General features: G+C 44.0%; 1 protein-coding gene across 3 annotated transcripts in view; it reads left to right on the top strand.

Annotated features, from left to right (window-relative positions):
- Positions 1 to 25,886, top strand: part of LOC109872934 (vacuole membrane protein 1) — a 129,943-nt gene that overhangs the window by 62,864 nt on the left and 41,193 nt on the right. For all 3 annotated transcript variants that reach the window (XM_020464362.2, XM_020464360.2, XM_020464361.2), the window contains exons 6-7: positions 18,592 to 18,825; positions 24,266 to 24,397. In XM_020464362.2, coding sequence (XP_020319951.1) covers positions 18,592 to 18,825; positions 24,266 to 24,397 — 366 coding nt within the window. The remainder of the gene's footprint in view (positions 1 to 18,591; positions 18,826 to 24,265; positions 24,398 to 25,886) is intronic.

The raw sequence follows: 25,886 nt of genomic DNA, 5'->3' as shown, positions 1-25,886 counted from the left end.
GCTTCACAGATACACACGCTTCTCAAATAAACACTTTACAGATACACACACTTCACAGATACACACATTTCACAGATGCACACTCTTCACAGATACACATATTTCACTTACACGCTTCACAGATACACACATTTCACTTACACGCTTCACAGATACACACATTTCACTTACACGCTTCACAGATACACACGCTTCTCAGATACACACTTTACAGATACACACTTCACAGATACACACTTCACAGATACACACTTTACAGATACACACACTTCACAGATACACACGCTTCACAGATACACACGCTTCACAGATACACACGCTTCTCAGATACACACTTCACAGATACACACTTTACAGATACACACGCTTCACAAATACACACTTTACAGATACACACACTTCACAGATACACACGCTTCACAGATACACACGCTTCTCAGATACACACTTTACAGATACACATGCTTCACAGATACACACTTCTCAGATACACGCTTCACAGATACACATTTCACAGATACACACGCTTCACAGATACACACTTTACAGATACACACTTCACAGATACACATGCTTCACAGATACACACATTTCACTTACACACTTTACAGATACACACTTTACAGATACACACATTTCACAGATACACACATTTCACTTACACACTTCACAGATACACACATTTCACTTACACGCTTCACAGATACACACTCTTCACAGATGCACACTTCTCAGATACACACGCTTAACAGATACACATTTCACAGATACACACTTCACAGATACACACATTTCACAGATATACACTTTACAGATACACACGCTTCTCAGATACACACGCTTCTCAGATACACACGCTTCTCAGATACACACTTCACAGATACACACGCTTCACAGATACACACGCTTCACAGATACACACGCTTCTCAGATACACACTTCACAGATACACACTTCACATATACACACTTTACAGATACACACGCTTCACAAATACACACTTTACAGATACACACACTTCACAGATACACACGCTTCACAGATACACACGCTTCTCAGATACACACGCTTCTCAGATACACATGCTTCACAGATACACACTTCTCAGATACACGCTTCACAGATACACATTTCACAGATACACACGCTTTACAGATACACACTTTACAGATACACATTTCACAGATACACACGCTTTACAGATACACACTTTACAGATACACACTTTACAGATACACATGCTTCACAGATACACACGCTTCTCAGATACACACTTTACAAATACACACACTTTACAGATACACACTTTACAGATACACACTTTACAGATACACACGCTTTACAGATACACACTTTACAGATACACCCGCTTTACAGATACACATGCTTCACAGATACTTACGCTTCTCAGATACACGCTTTACAGATACACACTTTACAGATACACACGCTTCTCAGATACACGCTTCACAGATACACACACTTCACAGATACACACGCTTCTCAGATACAAACGCTTCACAGATACACACTTTACAGATACACACACTTCTCAGATACACACTTTACAGATACACACGCTTCTCAGATACACACGCTTCTCAGATACACACGCTTCACAGATACACACGCTTCTCAGATACACACTTTACAGATACATGCGCTTTACAGATACACACGCTTTACAGATACACACGCTTCACAGATACACACTTTACAGATACACACACTTCTCAGATACACATTTGACAGATACACACGCTTCACAGATACACACGCTTCTCAGATACACACTTTACAGATATACACATGCTTTACAGATATACACTTTACAGATACACGCTTCTCAGATACACACTTTACAGATACACACTTCACAGATACACATTTCACAGATACACACGCTTCACAGATACACACTTTACAGATGCACACTTTACAGATACACACGCTTCACAGATACACACTTTACAGATACACACGCTTTACAGATACACACGCTTCTCAGATACACACGCTTAACAGATACACATTTCACAGATACACACACTTTACAGATACACACACTTCTCAGATACACACGCTTCACAGATACACACGCTTCTCAGATACACACTTTACAGATATACACATGCTTTACAGATATACACTTTACAGATACACATGCTTCTCAGATACACACTTCAAAAAAACACACGCTTTACAGATACACACGCTTCTCAGATACACATGCTTCTCAGATACACATTTCACAGATACACACTTCACAGATACACACTTTACAGATACACACGCTTCACAGATACACACTTTACAGATACACAAACTTTACAGATACACACGCTTCTGAGATACACACTTTACAGATACACCCGCTTTACAGATACACATGCTTCACAGATACACACGCTTCTCAGATACACACTTTACAAATACACACACTTTACAGATACACACTTTACAGATACACACTTTACAGATACACACGCTTTACAGATACACACTTTACAGATACACCCGCTTTACAGATACACATGCTTCACAGATACTTACGCTTCTCAGATACACGCTTTACAGATACACACTTTACAGATACACACGCTTCTCAGATACACGCTTCACAGATACACACACTTCACAGATACACACGCTTCTCAGATACAAACGCTTCACAGATACACACTTTACAGATACACACACTTCTCAGATACACACTTTACAGATACACACGCTTCTCAGATACACACGCTTCTCAGATACACACGCTTCACAGATACACACGCTTCTCAGATACACACTTTACAGATACATGCGCTTTACAGATACACACGCTTTACAGATACACACGCTTCACAGATACACACTTTACAGATACACACACTTCTCAGATACACATTTGACAGATACACACGCTTCACAGATACACACGCTTCTCAGATACACACTTTACAGATATACACATGCTTTACAGATATACACTTTACAGATACACACTTTACAGAGACACACGCTTCACAGATACACACTTTACAGATACACACGCTTCACAGATACACACTTTACAGATACACACGCTTCACAGATACACACTTTACAGATACACAAACTTTACAGATACACACGCTTCTGAGATACACACTTTACAGATATACATGCTTCTCAGATACACACTTTACAGATACACACACTACATAGATACACACTTCTCAGATACACACGCTTAACAGATACACATTTCACAGATACACACTTCACAGATACACACACTTCTCAGATACACACATTTCACAGATATACACTTTACAGATACACACGCTTCTCAGATACACACACTTCTCAGATACACACGCTTCTCAGATACACACTTTTCACAGATACACACTCTTCACAGATACACACATTTCACTTACACACACTTCACAGATACACACATTTCACTTACACACTTCACAGATACACACGCTTAACAGATGCACACGCTTCTCAGATACACGCTTCACAGATACACACGCTTCTCAAATAAACACTTTACAGATACACACACTTCACAGATACACACATTTCACAGATGCACACTCTTCACAGATACACATATTTCACTTACACGCTTCACAGATACACACATTTCACTTACACGCTTCACAGATACACACATTTCACTTACACGCTTCACAGATACACACGCTTCTCAGATACACACTTTACAGATACACACTTCACAGATACACACTTCACAGATACACACTTTACAGATACACACACTTCACAGATACACACGCTTCACAGATACACACGCTTCACAGATACACACGCTTCTCAGATACACACTTCACAGATACACACTTTACAGATACACACGCTTCACAAATACACACTTTACAGATACACACACTTCACAGATACACACGCTTCACAGATACACCCGCTTCTCAGATACACACTTTACAGATACACATGCTTCACAGATACACACTTCTCAGATACACGCTTCACAGATACACATTTCACAGAAACACACGCTTCACAGATACACACTTTACAGATACACACTTCACAGATACACATGCTTCACAGATACACACATTTCACTTACACACTTTACAGATACACACTTTACAGATACACACATTTCACAGATACACACATTTCACTTACACACTTCACAGATACACACATTTCACTTACACGCTTCACAGATACACACTCTTCACAGATGCACAATTCTCAGATACACACGCTTAACAGATACACATTTCACAGATACACACTTCACAGATACACACATTTCACAGATATACACTTTACAGATACACACGCTTCTCAGATACACACGCTTCTCAGATACACACGCTTCTCAGATACACACTTCACAGATACACACGCTTCACAGATACACACGCTTCACAGATACACACGCTTCTCAGATACACACTTCACAGATACACACTTCACAGATACACACTTTACAGATACACACGCTTCACAAATACACACTTTATAGATACACACACTTCACAGATACACACGCTTCACAGATACACACGCTTCTCAGATACACACGCTTCTCAGATACACATGCTTCACAGATACACACTTCTCAGATACACGCTTCACAGATACACATTTCACAGATACACACGCTTCACAGATACACACTTTACAGATACACACTTCACAGATACACATGCTTCACAGATACACACATTTCACTTACACACTTTACAGATACACACTTTACAGATACACACATTTCACAGATACACACATTTCACTTACACACTTCACAGATACACACATTTCACTTACACGCTTCACAGATACACACTCTTCACAGATGCACACTTCTCAGATACACACGCTTAACAGATACACATTTCACAGATACACACTTCACAGATACACACATTTCACAGATATACACTTTACAGATACACACGCTTCTCAGATACACACGCTTCTCAGATACACACGCTTCTCAGATACACACGCTTCTCAGATACACACGCTTCTCAGATACACACGCTTCTCAGATACACACTTCACAGATACACACTATACAGATACCCGCTTCACAGATACACATTTCACAGATACACACTTTACAGATACACACACTTTACAGATACACACATTTCACAGATACACACATTTCACAGATACACACATTTCACTTACACGCTTCACAGATACACACATTTCACTTACACGCTTCACAGATACACACACTACATAGATACACATTTCACAGATACACACTTCACAGATACACACACTTCTCAGATACACACATTTCACAGATATACACTTTACAGATACACACGCTTCTCAGATACACACACTTCTCAGATACACACGCTTCTCAGATACACACTTTACAGATACACACTTCACAGATACACATTTCACAGATACACACGCTTCACAGATACACACTTTACAGATGCACACTTTACAGATACACACGCTTCACAGATACACACTTTACAGATACACACGCTTTACAGATACACACGCTTCTCAGATACACACGCTTAACAGATACACATTTCACAGATACACACACTTTACAGATACACACACTTCTCAGATACACACGCTTCACAGATACACACGCTTCTCAGATACACACTTTACAGATATACACATGCTTTACAGATATACACTTTACAGATACACATGCTTCTCAGATACACACTTCAAAAAAACACACGCTTTACAGATACACACGCTTCTCAGATACACATGCTTCTCAGATACACATTTCACAGATACACACTTCACAGATACACACTTTACAGATACACACGCTTCACAGATACACACTTTACAGATACACAAACTTTACAGATACACACGCTTCTGAGATACACACTTTACAGATATACATGCTTCTCAGATACACACTTTACAGATACACACACTACATAGATACACACTTCTCAGATACACATGCTTAACAGATACACATTTCACAGATACACACTTCACAGATACACACACTTCTCAGATACACACATTTCACAGATATACACTTTACAGATATACACGCTTCTCAGATACACACACTTCTCAGATACACACGCTTCTCAGATACACACTTTACAGATACACACTTCACAGATACACATTTCACAGATACACACGCTTCACAGATACACACTTTACAGATACACGCTTCACAGATACACACGCTTCACAGATGCACACTTTACAGATACACACACTTTACAGATACACACGCTTTACAGATACACACGCTTCTCAGATACACACGCTTAACAGATACACATTTCACAGATACACACACTTTACAGATACACACACTTCTCAGATACACACTTTACAGATACACACGCTTCACAGATACACACTTTACAGATACACGCTTCACAGATACACACTTTACAGATACACGCTTCACAGATACACATTTCACAGATGCACACTTTACAGATACACACGCTTCTCAGATACACACTTTACAGATACATACGCTTCACAGATACACACGCTTCTCAGATACACACTTTACAGATATACACATGCTTTACAGATATACACTTTACAGATACACACGCTTCTCAGATACACATGCTTCTCAGATACACATTTCACAGATACACACGTCACAGATACACACTTTACAGATACACACGCTTCACAGATACACACTTTACAGATACACAAACTTTACAGATACACACGCTTCTGAGATACACACTTTACAGATATACATGCTTCTCAGATACACACTTTACAGATACACACTTTACAGATACACACTTTACAGATACACACGCTTTACAGATACACACGCTTTACAGATACACATGCTTTACAGATATACACTTTACAGATACACATGCTTCTCAGATACACACTTCAAAAAAACACACGCTTTACAGATACACACGCTTCACAGATACACACTTTACAGATACACAAACTTTACAGATACACACGCTTCTGAGATACACACTTTACAGATACACCCGCTTTACAGATACACATGCTTCACAGATACACACACGCTTCTCAGATACACACTTTACAGATACACACACTTTACAGATACACACTTTACAGATACACACGCTTTACAGATACACACTTTACAGATACACCTGCTTTACAGATACACATGCTTCACAGATACACACGCTTCTCAGATACACACTTTACAGATACACACGCTTTACAGATACACACTTTACAGATATACACGCTTTACAGATACACACGCTTCTCAGATACACGCTTCACAGATACACACGCTTCACAGATACACACGCTTCTCAGATACACACGCTTCACAGATACACACTTTACAGATACACACACTTCTCAGATACACACTTTACAGATACACACGCTTCTCAGATACACACGCTTCACAGATACACACGCTTCTCAGATACACACGCTTCTCAGATACACACTTTACAGATACACGCGCTTTACAGATACACACGCTTTACAGATACACACGCTTCACAGATACACACTTTACAGATACACACACTTCTCAGATACACATTTTACAGATACACACGCTTCACAGATACACACGCTTCTCAGATACACACTTTACAGATAAACACATGCTTTACAGATATACACTTTACAGATACACACTTTACAGAGACACACGCTTCACAGATACACACTTTACAGATACACACGCTTCACAGATACACACTTTACAGATACACACGCTTCACAGATACACACTTTACAGATACACACTTCACAGATACACACATTTCAATTACACACTTTACAGATACACACCCTTCTCAGATACAAATTTTACAGATACACACGCTTCACAGATACACACGCTTCTCAGATACACACTTTACAGATAAACACATGCTTTACAGATATACACTTTACAGATACACACTTTACAGAGACACACGCTTCACAGATACACACTTTACAGATACACACGCTTCACAGATACACACTTTACAGATACACACTTCACAGATACACACATTTCAATTACACACTTTACAGATACACACTTCACAGATACACACTTTACAGATACACACATTTCACAGATACACACATTTCACAGATACACACATTTCACTTACACGCTTCACAGATACACACATTTCACTTACACGCTTCACAGATACACACACTTAACAGATACACATTTCACAGATACACACTTCACAGATACACACACTTCTCAGATACACACATTTCACAGATATACACTTTACAGATACACACGCTTCTCAGATACACACACTTCTCAGATACACATGCTTCTCAGATACACACTTTACAGATACACACTTCACAGATACACATTTCACAGATACACACGCTTCACAGATACACGCTTCACAGATACACGCTTCACAGATACACATTTCACAGATGCACACTTTACAGATACACACGCTTCACAGATACACACTTTCCAGATACACACGCTTTACAGATACACACTTTACAGATACACACGCTTCTCAGATACAAACTTTACAGATACACGCTTCACAGATACACATTTCACAGATGCACACTTTACAGATACACACGCTTTACAGATACACACGCTTTACAGATACACACTTTACAGATACACACGCTTCACAGATACACACTTTACATATACACACGCTTTACAGATACACACGCTTAACAGATACACATTTCACAGATACACACACTTTACAGATACACACACTTCTCAGATACACACTTTACAGATACATACGCTTCACAGATACACACGCTTCTCAGATACACACTTTACAGATATACACATGCTTTACAGATATACACTTTACAGATACACATGCTTCTCAGATACACACATCAAAAAAACACACGCTTTACAGATACACACGCTTCTCAGATACACATGCTTCTCAGATACACATTTCACAGATACACACTTCACAGATACACACTTTACAGATACACACGCTTCACAGATACACACTTTATAGATACACACGCTTCTCAGATACACACTTTACAGATACACGCTTCACAGATACACATTTCACAGATGCACACTTTACAGATACACACGCTTTACAGATACACACGCTTTACAGATACACACTTTACAGATACACACGCTTCACAGATACACACTTTACATATACACACGCTTTACAGATACACACGCTTAACAGATACACATTTCACAGATACACACACTTTACAGATACACACACTTCTCAGATACACACTTTACAGATACATACGCTTCACAGATACACACGCTTCTCAGATACACACTTTACAGATATACACATGCTTTACAGATATACACTTTACAGATACAAATGCTTCTCAGATACACACATCAAAAAAACACACGCTTTACAGATACACACGCTTCTCAGATACACATGCTTCTCAGATACACATTTCACAGATACACACTTCACAGATACACACTTTACAGATACACACGCTTCACAGATACACACTTTATAGATACACAAACTTTACAGATACACACGCTTCTCAGATACACACTTTACAGATATACATGCTTCTCAGATACACACTTTACAGATACACACTTTACAGATACACACTTTACAGATACACACGCTTTACAGATACACACTTTACAGATACACACGCTTTACAGATACACATGCTTCACAGATACACACGCTTCTCAGATACACACTTTACAGATACACACGCTTTACAGATACACACTTTACAGATACACACGCTTTACAGATACACACTTTACAGATACACACGCTTCTCAGATACACGCTTTACAGATACACACGCTTCTCAGATACACACGCTTCACAGATACACACGCTTCTCAGATACACACGCTTCACAGATACACACTTTACAGATACACACACTTCTCAGATACACACTTTACAGATACACACGCTTCTCAGATACACACGCTTCACAGATACACACGCTTCTCAGATACACACGCTTCTCAGATACACACGCTTCTCAGATACACGCACTTTACTCTTACACACGCTTTACAGATACACACGCTTCACAGATACACACTTTACAGATACACACACTTCTCAGATACACATTTTACAGATACACACGCTTCACAGATACACACGCTTCTCAGATACACACTTTACAGATATACACATGCTTTACAGATATACACTTTACAGATACACACTTTACAGAGACACACACTTCACAGATACACACTTTACAGATACACACGCTTCACAGATACACACTTTACAGATACACATGCTTCACAGATACACACTTTACAGATACACACTTCACAGATACACACATTTCAATTACACACTTTACAGATACACACTTCACAGATACACACTTTACAGATACACACATTTCACAGATACACACATTTCACAGATACACACGCTTCACAGATACACACATTTCACTTACACGCTTCACAGATACACACAATTCACAGATACACACTTCTCAGATACACACGCTTAACAGATACACATTTCACAGATACACACTTCACAGATACACACACTTCTCAGATACACACATTTCACAGATATACACTTTACAGATACACACGCTTCTCAGATACACACACTTCTCAGATACACACGCTTCTCAGATACACACTTTACAGATACACACTTCACAGATACACATTTCACAGATACACACGCTTCACAGATACACACTTTACAGATACACGCTTCACAGATACACATTTCACAGATGCACACTTTACAGATACACACGCTTCTCAGATACACGCTTTACAGATACACACGCTTCTCAGATACACACGCTTCACAGATACACACGCTTCTCAGATACACACGCTTCACAGATACACACTTTACAGATACACACACTTCTCAGATACACACTTTACAGATACACACGCTTCTCAGATACACACGCTTCACAGATACACACGCTTCTCAGATACACACGCTTCTCAGATACACACGCTTCTCAGATACACGCGCTTTACAGATACACACGCTTTACAGATACACACGCTTCACAGATACACACTTTACAGATACACACACTTCTCAGATACACATTTTACAGATACACACGCTTCACAGATACACACGCTTCTCAGATACACACTTTACAGATATACACATGCTTTACAGATATACACTTTACAGATACACACTTTACAGAGACACACACTTCACAGATACACACTTTACAGATACACACGCTTCACAGATACACACTTTACAGATACACACGCTTCACAGATACACACTTTCCAGATACACACGCTTTACAGATACACACTTTACAGATACACACGCTTCTCAGATACACACTTTACAGATACACGCTTCACAGATACACATTTCACAGATGCACACTTTACAGATACACACACTTCTCAGATACACACTTTACAGATACATACGCTTCACAGATACACACGCTTCTCAGATACACACTTTACAGATATACACATGCTTTACAGATATACACTTTACAGATACACATGCTTCTCAGATACACACATCAAAAAAACACACGCTTTACAGATACACACGCTTCTCAGATACACATGCTTCTCAGATACACATTTCACAGATACACACTTCACAGATACACACTTTACAGATACACACGCTTCACAGATACACACTTTATAGATACACACGCTTCTCAGATACACACTTTACAGATACACGCTTCACAGATACACATTTCACAGATGCACACTTTACAGATACACACGCTTTACAGATACACACGCTTTACAGATACACACTTTACAGATACACACGCTTCACAGATACACACTTTACATATACACACGCTTTACAGATACACACGCTTAACAGATACACATTTCACAGATACACACACTTTACAGATACACACACTTCTCAGATACACACTTTACAGATACATACGCTTCACAGATACACACGCTTCTCAGATACACACTTTACAGATATACACATGCTTTACAGATATACACTTTACAGATACACATGCTTCTCAGATACACACATCAAAAAAACACACGCTTTACAGATACACACGCTTCTCAGATACACATGCTTCTCAGATACACATTTCACAGATACACACTTCACAGATACACACTTTACAGATACACACGCTTCACAGATACACACTTTATAGATACACAAACTTTACAGATACACACGCTTCTCAGATACACACTTTACAGATATACATGCTTCTCAGATACACACTTTACAGATACACACTTTACAGATACACACTTTACAGATACACACGCTTTACAGATACACACTTTACAGATACACACGCTTTACAGATACACATGCTTCACAGATACACACGCTTCTCAGATACACACTTTACAGATACACACGCTTTACAGATACACACTTTACAGATACACACGCTTTACAGATACACACTTTACAGATACACACGCTTCTCAGATACACGCTTTACAGATACACACGCTTCTCAGATACACACGCTTCACAGATACACACGCTTCTCAGATACACACGCTTCACAGATACACACTTTACAGATACACACACTTCTCAGATACACACTTTACAGATACACACGCTTCTCAGATACACACGCTTCACAGATACACACGCTTCTCAGATACACACGCTTCTCAGATACACACGCTTCTCAGATACACGCGCTTTACAGATACACACGCTTTACAGATACACACGCTTCACAGATACACACTTTACAGATACACACACTTCTCAGATACACATTTTACAGATACACACGCTTCACAGATACACACGCTTCTCAGATACACACTTTACAGATATACACATGCTTTACAGATATACACTTTACAGATACACACTTTACAGAGACACACACTTCACAGATACACACTTTACAGATACACACGCTTCACAGATACACACTTTACAGATACACACGCTTCACAGATACACACTTTACAGATACACACTTCACAGATACACACATTTCAATTACACACTTTACAGATACACACTTCACAGATACACACTTTACAGATACACACATTTCACAGATACACACATTTCACAGATACACACATTTCACTTACACGCTTCACAGATACACACATTTCACTTACACGCTTCACAGATACACACAATTCACAGATACACACTTCTCAGATACACACGCTTAACAGATACACATTTCACAGATACACACTTCACAGATACACACACTTCTCAGATACACACATTTCACAGATATACACTTTACAGATACACACGCTTCTCAGATACACACACTTCTCAGATACACACGCTTCTCAGATACACACTTTACAGATACACACTTCACAGATACACATTTCACAGATACACACGCTTCACAGATACACACTTTACAGATACACGCTTCACAGATACACATTTCACAGATGCACACTTTACAGATACACACGCTTCTCAGATACACGCTTTACAGATACACACGCTTCTCAGATACACACGCTTCACAGATACACACGCTTCTCAGATACACACGCTTCACAGATACACACTTTACAGATACACACACTTCTCAGATACACACTTTACAGATACACACGCTTCTCAGATACACACGCTTCACAGATACACACGCTTCTCAGATACACACGCTTCTCAGATACACACGCTTCTCAGATACACGCGCTTTACAGATACACACGCTTTACAGATACACACGCTTCACAGATACACACTTTACAGATACACACACTTCTCAGATACACATTTTACAGATACCACACGCTTCACAGATACACACGCTTCTCAGATACACACTTTACAGATATACACATGCTTTACAGATATACACTTTACAGATACACACTTTACAGAGACACACACTTCACAGATACACACTTTACAGATACACACGCTTCACAGATACACACTTTACAGATACACACGCTTCACAGATACACACTTTACAGATACACACTTCACAGATACACACATTTCAATTACACACTTTACAGATACACACTTCACAGATACACACTTTACAGATACACACATTTCACAGATACACACATTTCACAGATACACACATTTCACTTACACGCTTCACAGATACACACATTTCACTTACACGCTTCACAGATACACACAATTCACAGATACACACTTTACAGATACACACGCTTTACAGATACACACGCTTTACAGATACACACGCTTCACAGATACACACTTTACAGATACACACACTTCTCAGATACACATTTTACAGATACACACGCTTCACAGATACACACGCTTCTCAGATACACACTTTACAGATATACACATGCTTTACAGATATACACTTTACAGATACACACTTTACAGAGACACACACTTCACAGATACACACTTTACAGATACACACGCTTCACAGATACACACTTTACAGATACACACGCTTCACAGATACACACTTTACAGATACACACTTCACAGATACACACATTTCAATTACACACTTTACAGATACACACTTCACAGATACACACTTTACAGATACACACATTTCACAGATACACACATTTCACAGATACACACATTTCACTTACACGCTTCACAGATACACACATTTCACTTACACGCTTCACAGATACACACAATTCACAGATACACACTTCTCAGATACACACGCTTAACAGATACACATTTCACAGATACACACTTCACAGATACACACACTTCTCAGATACACACATTTCACAGATATACACTTTACAGATACACACGCTTCTCAGATACACACACTTCTCAGATACACACGCTTCTCAGATACACACTTTACAGATACACACTTCACAGATACACATTTCACAGATACACACGCTTCACAGATACACACTTTACAGATACACGCTTCACAGATACACATTTCACAGATGCACACTTTACAGATACACACGCTTCTCAGATACACGCTTTACAGATACACACGCTTCTCAGATACACACGCTTCACAGATACACACGCTTCTCAGATACACACGCTTCACAGATACACACTTTACAGATACACACACTTCTCAGATACACACTTTACAGATACACACGCTTCTCAGATACACACGCTTCACAGATACACACGCTTCTCAGATACACACGCTTCTCAGATACACACGCTTCTCAGATACACGCGCTTTACAGATACACACGCTTTACAGATACACACGCTTCACAGATACACACTTTACAGATACACACACTTCTCAGATACACATTTTACAGATACACACGCTTCACAGATACACACGCTTCTCAGATACACACTTTACAGATATACACACGCATTACAGATATACACTTTACAGATACACACTTTACAGAGACACACACTTCACAGATACACACTTTACAGATACACACGCTTCACAGATACACACTTTACAGATACACACGCTTCACAGATACACACTTTCCAGATACACACGCTTTACAGATACACACTTTACAGATACACACGCTTCTCAGATACACACTTTACAGATACACGCTTCACAGATACACACTTCACAGATACACACATTTCAATTACACACTTTACAGATACACACTTCACAGATACACACTTTACAGATACACACATTTCACAGATACACACATTTCACAGATACACACATTTCACTTACACGCTTCACAGATACACACATTTCACTTACACGCTTCACAGATACACACAATTCACAGATACACACTTCTCAGATACACACGCTTAACAGATACACATTTCACAGATACACACTTCACAGATACACACACTTCTCAGATACACACATTTCACAGATATACACTTTACAGATACACACGCTTCTCAGATACACACACTTCTCAGATACACACGCTTCTCAGATACACACTTTACAGATACACACTTCACAGATACACATTTCACAGATACACACGCTTCACAGATACACACTTTACAGATACACGCTTCACAGATACACATTTCACAGATGCACACTTTACAGATACACACGCTTCTCAGATACACGCTTTACAGATACACACGCTTCTCAGATACACACGCTTCACAGATACACACGCTTCTCAGATACACACGCTTCACAGATACACACTTTACAGATACACACACTTCTCAGATACACACTTTACAGATACACACGCTTCTCAGATACACACGCTTCACAGATACACACGCTTCTCAGATACACACGCTTCTCAGATACTCACGCTTCTCAGATACACGCGCTTTACAGATACACACGCTTTACAGATACACACGCTTCACAGATACACACTTTACAGATACACACACTTCTCAGATACACATTTTACAGATACACACGCTTCACAGATACACACGCTTCTCAGATACACACTTTACAGATATACACATGCTTTACAGATATACACTTTACAGATACACACTTTACAGAGACACACACTTCACAGATTACACACTTTACAGATACACAACGCTTCACAGATACACACTTTACAGATACACACGCTTCACAGATACACACTTTACAGATACACACTTCACAGATACACACATTTCAATTACACACTTTACAGATACACACTTCACAGATACACACTTTACAGATACACACATTTCACAGATACACACATTTCACAGATACACACATTTCACTTACACGCTTCACAGATACACACATTTCACTTACACGCTTCACAGATACACACAATTCACAGATACACACTTCTCAGATACACACGCTAACAGATACACATTTCACAGATACACACTTCACAGATACACACACTTCTCAGATACACACATTTCACAGATATACACTTTACAGATACACACGCTTCTCAGATACACACACTTCTCAGATACACACGCTTCTCAGATACACACTTTACAGATACACACTTTACAGATACACGCTTCACAGATACACATTTCACAGATGCACACTTTACAGATACACACGCTTCACAGATACACACTTTACAGATACGCACACTTTACAGATACACACGCTTCTCAGATACACACGCTTAACAGATACACATTTCACAGATACACACACTTTACAGATACACACACTTCTCAGATACACACTTTACAGATACACACGCTTCACAGATACACAAGCTTCTCAGATACACACTTTACAGATATACACATGCTTTACAGATATACACTTTACAGATACACACGCTTCTCAGATACACATGCTTCTCAGATACACATTTCACAGATACACACTTCACAGATACACACTTAACAGATACACGCTTCACAGATACACATTTCACAGATGCACACTTTACAGATACACACGCTTCACAGATACACACTTTACAGATACACACTTTACAGATACACACGCTTCTCAGATACACGCTTTTCAGATACACACGCTTCACAGATACACACGCTTCTCAGATACACACGCTTCTCAGATACACACTTTACAGATACACGCGCTTTACAGATACACACGCTTTACAGATACACACGCTTCTCAGATACACATGCTTCTCAGATACACACGCTTAACAGATACACATGCTTCTCAGATACACACGCTTAACAGATACACATTTCACAGATACACACTTTACAGATACACACTCTTCTCAGATACACGCTTCACAGATAGACACGCTTCTCAGATACACGCTTCTCAGATACACACTTAACAGATTCACACACTTCACAGATACTCACGCTTCTCAGATACACACGCTTCACAGATACACGCGCTTCACAGATACTCGCGCTTCTCAGAAACTCATGCTTCTCAGATACACATTTCACAAATACACACTTGACAGATTCACACACTTCACAGATACTTATTTCACAGATACACACTTCACAGATACACACGCTAGACAGATACACACTTCAGATATATGTTTTTTACAGTAACACTTACTAGGTCTGTATATTCCGCCCCATATGGGTCAACCGACTGACGCTTCGTTGCTGCTGCCACGTCATTTCAGTATTAGTTCTATGAGTGTAGTGTCACCCAAGGGGCCATGGGGAGGAGATGTTTTCAGACTGCACTGTGAATGGAAAGTACTACCGATGTTTTCTGAAGTCTCCAAGTTCTTTGCTTTTGGCGCACTTTGTCACAGGTGCAGCTCTCAGTGTGTGTGTGTGTGTGTGTAACGGTTTCTTGTCCCCAGCTTTCGTTTTGGGTTCTTTGATGTTTCAGTAGGGGAGTTTGACCCACCTTTTAGCTCTAGGCCTCAACCCCTTTGTCCCGTGCCTCCCCCTGTTTTACCACAACATGCAGTTTCTCTGTCGTCTCTCGACCTTTATCCCTTATAACTCACAACTCATTAGTAAATCCCCCTATCTGAATCATATTGAAGGAATGGCAGGAAGGTAAAGGAAACAGGCAGGCAATGCAAATGACGTTTCAATCTTACAGAGAAAGACAGAGGAGTTGCCATAACCATTCATATAAGTACTTTTAAGCAAAGGCTTATACCATGGTTTTATATATGATCTATTTCCATAAGAGTTCTTCCCTCTTTAATGCAAATGTTGCCAGGGCTCTCCCTGAAATCTTCCGTTGAGTCATAAATTCCAACAACTGACCTCCCACTCATCTCTCTCTCTCTCTCCATCTCTCTCTCAGGGTCCACACATAGCATCAGTGACCCTGGCAGCATATGAATGTGGTTCGGTGGATTTCCCGGAACCCCCCTACCCCGAGCAGATCATCTGCCCCCAGGAAGAGGTGTTGTTGGGGGGGACAGAGGCCGTGGCCCAAGCGGGTGTGGAGGGCTTGGCGGGGGTGGCAGCAGCTGTACAGGGAAGCATCTCCCTCTGGACCATTGTCTCCAAGGTCCGCTTAGAGGCCTGCATGTGGGTGAGTCTATTCTACATACAGTCTGTACACAGTCAACACACAGTCAACTGCACAGCCCATGACACATAGTCGAGACATGCAATCTACAAACAGTCAACGCACACAGATGACATGCACAGTCTCCTACAAAGTAGTTTACACAGTCTTTTACACACAGTGCATATGCCCCTCAACTGGGGTTTAACTATCCGTATTGGTACATGTCAGGTTCACTGGCACAAATGCTTTATGATCAGTAAGCCTCAAAGAGTTAGAAGTAAAATTACATTGACTGTAGGTCAAGATTATTTCTAAAACATGTGATTGCTAAGTGAGATATCATTGACAATTCAGTACAATAATACCCACTGATGGTTTGGAAAACCCCAGCCTTTTACGGTGAATTTCCCCTTAACACTGCTGGTGGTTTCACACCTCTAACCAAACATAGCCATGTGGTTAGGTACTGGGGACATGATACTGACAGTTTGTAATCCTTCACCGCTGTCACGCACACACACCACTATCACACCACTATCACACACAGTTCTGTAGCTAGAGCCAGCCCTGGCACAGGTAGACGTTAACCCTTCACCAGATACTTTGGTTGCATTCTGACTCTGGTGGCTATGGTAACCACTACAATGACTCAGCCATGACATAGAGTTGTCATGGTACTACCACCACCATGCTCTGTGTCAAAAGCCTATCAACCCTCACATCTCTATTTATTTCAACCTTTATTTAGGCAAGTCAGTTAAGAACAAATTCTTACTTACAATAACGGCCGACCCTGGCCAAACCCTAACGACGCTGGGGCAATTTAGCGCCTCCCTATGGGACTCCCAATCACGGACGGTTGTGATACAGCCTGGAATCTAACCAGGGTCTGTAGTGACACCACTAGCACTGAGATGCAGTGCCTTGGACCGCTGCGTCACTCGGGAGCCCACCTCTAACTGGTAACTGCCTGTATCAGCTTCCCAATGATGACCAGCACTTCTCTTCCTGGATTCTCAGCATTCACAGCTCTTTTACAGAGAGTCGGGCAGTGTCAGGCCCTTTTCTCAGAGCTTCCCTCTCAGTGTGAAACTGTCTCTACTGAAAAACACAGATGGTTAACAGAGAAGTCTGAGAAGAGAGAACTCAACTCTATGACCTGTGGTGAACTTGGGATTTTTATGTTCCTCTAAACTGACCGAAAATGAGAAGTGGAGGATGTTATCTCACTCTTGTTTATTCACATTGCACATGTTACTGGCTGTGGGGAACAGAGTACCTCTACTTCTACTACTTTAGTACTGCTGCTGCTGGGGCCCTTTCCCTTGAACAGAGTGAGTGAGTGAGTGAGTGAGTGAGTGAGTGAGTGAGTGAGTGAGTGAGTGAGTGAGTGAGTGAGTGAGTGAGTGAGTGAGCGAGTGAGGGAGGGAGGGAGGGGGGGGGGGGGGGGGGGGAGGGAGGGAGGGGGGGGAGGAGGGAGGGGGGGAGGAGGGAAGGAGGGAAGGAGTGAAGGAGGGAGTGAGGGAGTGTAGGTCAGGTGTATTCTACCACCATAGTTTTAGTTACACCAGGATAAGTGTGATTTTCCCATTCCTTTTCTATTTTACCAGGGACTCTGATTTCAGTGGAGCAGATTCAAGGTTTCTTTAGTTGGCACGTCGTGCCCATACCAAAGAGCAATTATGTGGTAAGGGCGGAGCTGTGTTTGTGCCAGCTAGGGGTATGCCATACGATCCCCTGGCCTTCACCCAGATGTTGGCACAGCCCATAATGCTGCAACACCTGCTGTGCCCACTTGATGCTCACGGCATTAAAGCCCCAAAAAGCTACACCATTCACCCCACCCTTCTCTGGCACCAATAGCCCTTCTTATGATATTACCCCCTCGCTCTGCCCTCTGGCCCTCCCCTCTCCCTCTCTCCTCTAGCCCTCCCCTCTCCCTCTCCCTCTCTCCTCTGGCCCTCCCCTCTCCCTCTCCCTCTCCCCTCTGGCCCTCCCCTCCCCTCTCCTTCTCCCCTCTGGCCCTCCCCTCTCCCTCTCTCCTCTGGCCCCCCCCTCTCCCTCTCCCCTCTGGCCCTCCCCTCTCCCTCTCTCCTCTGGCCCTCCCCTCTCCCTCTCCCCTCTCCCTCACCCCTCTGGCCCTCCCCTCTCCCCTCTCTCCTCTGGCCCACCCCTCTTGCCCTCCCCTCTGGCCCTCCCCTCTCCCTCTGTCCTCTGGCCCTTCCCTCTCTCCTCTGGCCCTCCCCTCTCCCTCTCCCCTCTGGCCCTCCCCTCTCCCTCTCCCCTCTCGCCTCTGGCCCTCTCGCTCTGCCCTCTGGCCCTCCCCTCTCCCTCTCCCCTCTGGCCCTCCCCTCTCCCCTCCCACCTCTGGCGCACCCCTCTGGCCCTCCCCTCTCCCTATGTCCTCTGGCCCTCCCCTCTCCCTCTCCCCTCTGGCCCTCCCCTCTCCACTCTGGCCCTCCCCTCTCCCCTCTACCTCTCCCTCTGTCCTCTGGCCCTCCCCTCTCCCCTCTCTCCTCTGGCCCTCCTCTCTCCCTCTCCCCTCTGGCCCTCCCCTCTCTCCTCTGGCCCTTCCCTCTCCCTCTCCCCTCTGCCCCCCCTCTCCCCTCTCTCCTCTGGCCCTCCCCTCTACCTCTCTCCTCTGGCCCTCCCCTCTCCCCTCTCTCTCCTCTGGCCCTCTCCCTCTCCCCTCTGGCCCTCCCATCTGGCCCTCTCCCTCTCCCCTCTGGCCCTCCCCTCTCTCCTCTGGCCCTCCCCTCTCCCCTCTGGCCCTCCCCTCTCTCCTCTGGCCCTCCCCTCTCCCCTCTGGCCCTCAGCTCTCTCCTCTGGCCCTCCCCTCTCTCCTCTGGCCCTCCCCTCTCCCCTCTGGCCCTCCCCTCTCCCTCTCCCCTCTGGCCCTCCCCTCTCCCCCTTCCCTCTGGCCCTCCCCTCTCCCTCTCTCCTCTGGCCCTCCCCTCTTGCCCTCCCCTCTGGCCCTCCCCTCTCCCTCTCCCCTCTGGCCCTCCCCTCTGGCCCTCCCCTCTCCCTCTCCCCTCTGGCCCTCCCCTCTTGCCCTCCCCTCTGGCCCTCCCCTCTCCCTCTCCCCTCTGGCCCTCCCCTCTGGCCCTCCCCTCTCCCTCTCCCCTCTGGCCCTCCCCTCTCCTCTCCCCTCTGGCCCTCCCCTCTCATCCTCCCCTCTGGCCCTCCCCTCTCCCCTCTGGCCCTCCCCTCTCCCTCTCCCCTCTGGCCCTCCCCTCTGGCCTTCTCCTCTGGCCCTCCCCTCCCCCTTCCTTCTCGCCCTCCCCTCTCTGTGTCACCCCTTCCACCGCTGCAGGGTCTAAGTGGTCCACTTCAAAAAACATGGCGCAGGTGGCTGCAGTCTGGCACACACGCAAACACACACACACACACACACACAAACACACACACACAAACACACACCCACACAAACACACACACACGCAACCACACACACGCAACCATACACAAATACACACACAAACACACACACAAATACACACACAAACACACACCCACACAAACACACACACACACGCAAACACACACCCACACAAACACACACACACACACACACACACACACACACACACACACACACACACACACACACACACACACACACACACAATAGTGCAGTGAATAGAACAGCTGCCCTGGAGATTAGGGCACGTCTGCATTATGAGCAAACTGGCAGGTTTCATCAAAGACTGCTGTGTTGACATGGAACAGGATGTCCAGCTTAAGTATCCCATCACCCCTCCCTCCCTCACCCATCCATCCCCTCTCTCCCTCCCTCCCTCACCCCCCTCCCTCCCTCACCCTAACCCTCCCTTCTCCCACCTCCCTCACCCACCTACCACTGCATAACCTCCCTCACCCTCCTCCCTCCCTCCCTCACCCCCCCCTCCCTCACCCTAACCCTCCCTTCTCCCACCTCCCTCACCCACCTACCACTGCATAACCTCCCTCACACTCCTCCCTCCCTCACCCTCCTCCCTCCCTCACCCTAACCTTCCTTCTCCCACCTCCCTCCTCCCTCCCTCACCCTAACCCTCCCTTCTCCCACCTCCCTCACCCTCCTCCCTCCCTCACCCTAACCCTCCCTTCTCCCACCTCCCTCACCCTCATCCCTCCCTCACCCTAGCCCTCCCTTCTCCCACCTCCCTCACCCACCTACCACTGCATAACCTCCCTCACCCTCCTCCCTCCCTCACACTCCTCCCTCCCTCACCCTAACCCTCCCTTCTCCCACCTCCCTCACCCTCCCTCCTCCCTCCCTCACCCTAACCCTCCCTTCTCCCACCTCCCTCACCCACCCCCCCTCCCTCCCTCCCTCACCCCCCTCCCTCCCTCCCCCTCCTCCCTCCCTCACCCTAACCCTCCCTTCTCCCACCTCCCTCACCCACCCCCTCCCTCCCTCACCCTCCTCCCTCCCTCACCCTCCTCCCTCCCTCACCCTAACCCTCCCTTCTCCCACCTCCCTCACCCACCCCCCTCCCTCCCTCACCCTCCTCCCTCCCTCACCCTCCTCCCTCCCTCACCCTAACCCTCCCTTCTCCCACCTCCCTCACCCTCCTCCCTCCCTCACCCTAACCCTCCCTTCCCCTACCTCCCTCACCCACCCCCCTCCCTCCCTCACCCTCCTCCCTCACCCTAACCCTCCCTTCTCCCACCTCCCTCACCCACATACCACTGCATAACCTCCCTCACCCTCCTCCCTCCCTCACCCTCCTCCCTCCCTCACCCTAACCCTCCCTTCTCCCACCTCCCTCACCCACCTACCACTGCAAACCTCCCTCACCCTCCTCCCTCCCTCACCCTCCTCCCTCCCTCACCCTAACCCTCCCTTCTCCCACCTCCCTCACCCACCTACCACTGCATAACCTCCCTCACCCTCCTCCCTCCCTCACCCTAACCCTCCCTTCTCCCACCTCCCTCACCCACCTACCACTGCATAACCTCCCTCCCTCCCTCACCCTCCTCCCTCCCTCACCCACCTACCACTGCATAACCTCCCTCCTTTCCTCCCTCCTTCTTACAAGTTTTTCTGTGCCTGAAAACATTACCATAATGAGCTATGAGCAATTCCAAAGCACTCGTTTTCTCTGCAGGTTTTTCATTGTGTTAATTAAGTCTGTTGCTCTGCGCTCCCTCCTCATCCTCGTGTTCCTGGAGGAATGAACCCACTGAACCTGCCTGGGATGAGGATTTGTTTCACTCAAATCTCTTCCGTCTTTCTTCACAATTTGGCGAGTGATACCGTCTTATAATTGAAAGCTATTTAGGATGTTGGATATTGATATAGTTTGATCCAAACTAATAACACCCTAATTGACCCGACAAATTGAAAATATATGTGTATTGTATTATACTTGTATTGTGAAAGGTTGTGTGTGTGTGTGTGTGTGTGTGTGTGTGTGTGTGTGTGTGTGTGTGTGTGTGTGTGTGTGTGTGTGTGTAGGGAGCAGGCACAGCCATCGGGGAGCTGCCCCCCTACTTCATGGCGCGGGCAGCGAGGCTGTCTGGAGAAGAGCCTGATGATGAAGACTATGAAGAGTTTGGAGAGTTGCTGGAGCAGGCAGAGACTCCACAGGTAAGCCTCTATCTCTCTCCTCTTTCTCTATCACTCCTCTCTCTCTATCTCACACCCCCCCTCTCTCTCGTCTCTGACAGAGACAGGTGGCACACAGCCTTTCCATCTCTCCTCCTGACTTCCCTCTCCAACTCTGCTTTCTCTCCTCCCTCTTCTTCTCACTACTCATGCTCTACCTGTCACTACTGTCCTCCAGGTCTCACTCTGTTTTCTTCTGCCTTCTCACCTCTCCTCATCTAGCAACCTTTTGTGCAACTTTGTTGTATCCATGTGTCATACCAGCGGAAACCTCTTGGATGTGTATGCGCACGCACAAACACACACAGAGCGGAGCGGTGCGAGTTGAGCCCTGACGGAGAGATGGCTAAAGTTCATCTCATTCATTCCCTACAAGCCCGTTCCCTTCTCTCTCACACACACATGCACACACACGCATTAGCTAACCCATTCCCAGTTCCCTACCTCTGAAGCAGACTGAAGCAGTCATGTGTTTCTGCTTTTTACAATGCTCTGCTCGGTCTAAGTGTGTAGCAATGCCATCAAGGGCACAGCCATTGTTTTCAAGGTGCCTGCATTGGCTTTTGTAATACCATGACAAACAGTATTTTCATTTCTAAAAATGCTCGACAAGTACTTTGACCATGACAACTAATAGTAAATATTATTTTCCTCCGTGAATGAAAGAATAGACAAGATGTCAGTTGCTTTGTCCCTCCATAATCTTAGCCGGTCTTCTCTGAGTGCACTTTAATCCTAAGGATTGTATTTCACAATGTCATTCAATGTCATGAGCATTCCAGCACAATATAGGTCAAACAATGGGGTCAGGCAGGAAAACGGTTTGGAGAAGCCAGTGCCAAAAAATGACCCGATTCTCCTTCATGTTTGAAAATAGACTAAAGGTTTGTTCTATTCCAATTTAAATCAGACATTTGGGTCAACTAGTGGTTGACATGACTTGAGGGGCTTTAAGGGTTCATTAAGTAGTGATTTAATGAGTCGTTATACTGCGAGCTATTGATAGTACTCTGAGCACTGTCTGCTCTTAATAGATAGACTCACACTATAAGCTCACACTCTGTACAAAACTGTACATGAATTACTTTCTGCCGATATAACCAAAAAAGACATTGGCGTTCAACATCAGGCACATTGACATATGTGTTTTCATCTGGTGGGTCAGCAGGGTGTGACAGGCACTGGTGGTTTGATAGTGGGTGAGTGCTCCCTGGCACCGTAGTGATGGGGGTACCTACTGTCATGTTTAGTTTATCACTCATACCATGGGCATCTGCAGATGGCACAGTCTCCAGCCTCCCTTGGCCCTCAGACCACATGTGTGGGTCTGGAGCTCTGACATCATTCGACACACTGATAAAGTCCCGCTCGGCTCTCCACCAAAACGAACAAACGAAGACGAAGAGAGAGGGAGCGGGAGAGAGCAGAGGAAAAGAGAGGGGACGTGTGAGAGAAAGACAGATGCCCCGTT

Source organism: Oncorhynchus kisutch, linkage group LG28 (assembly GCF_002021735.2).
Source record: "Oncorhynchus kisutch isolate 150728-3 linkage group LG28, Okis_V2, whole genome shotgun sequence".
Lineage (NCBI taxonomy): Eukaryota > Metazoa > Chordata > Actinopteri > Salmoniformes > Salmonidae > Oncorhynchus > Oncorhynchus kisutch.
Note: the sequence above shows the minus strand (reverse complement) of the source record. Positions and strands in the feature narration are given on the sequence as shown.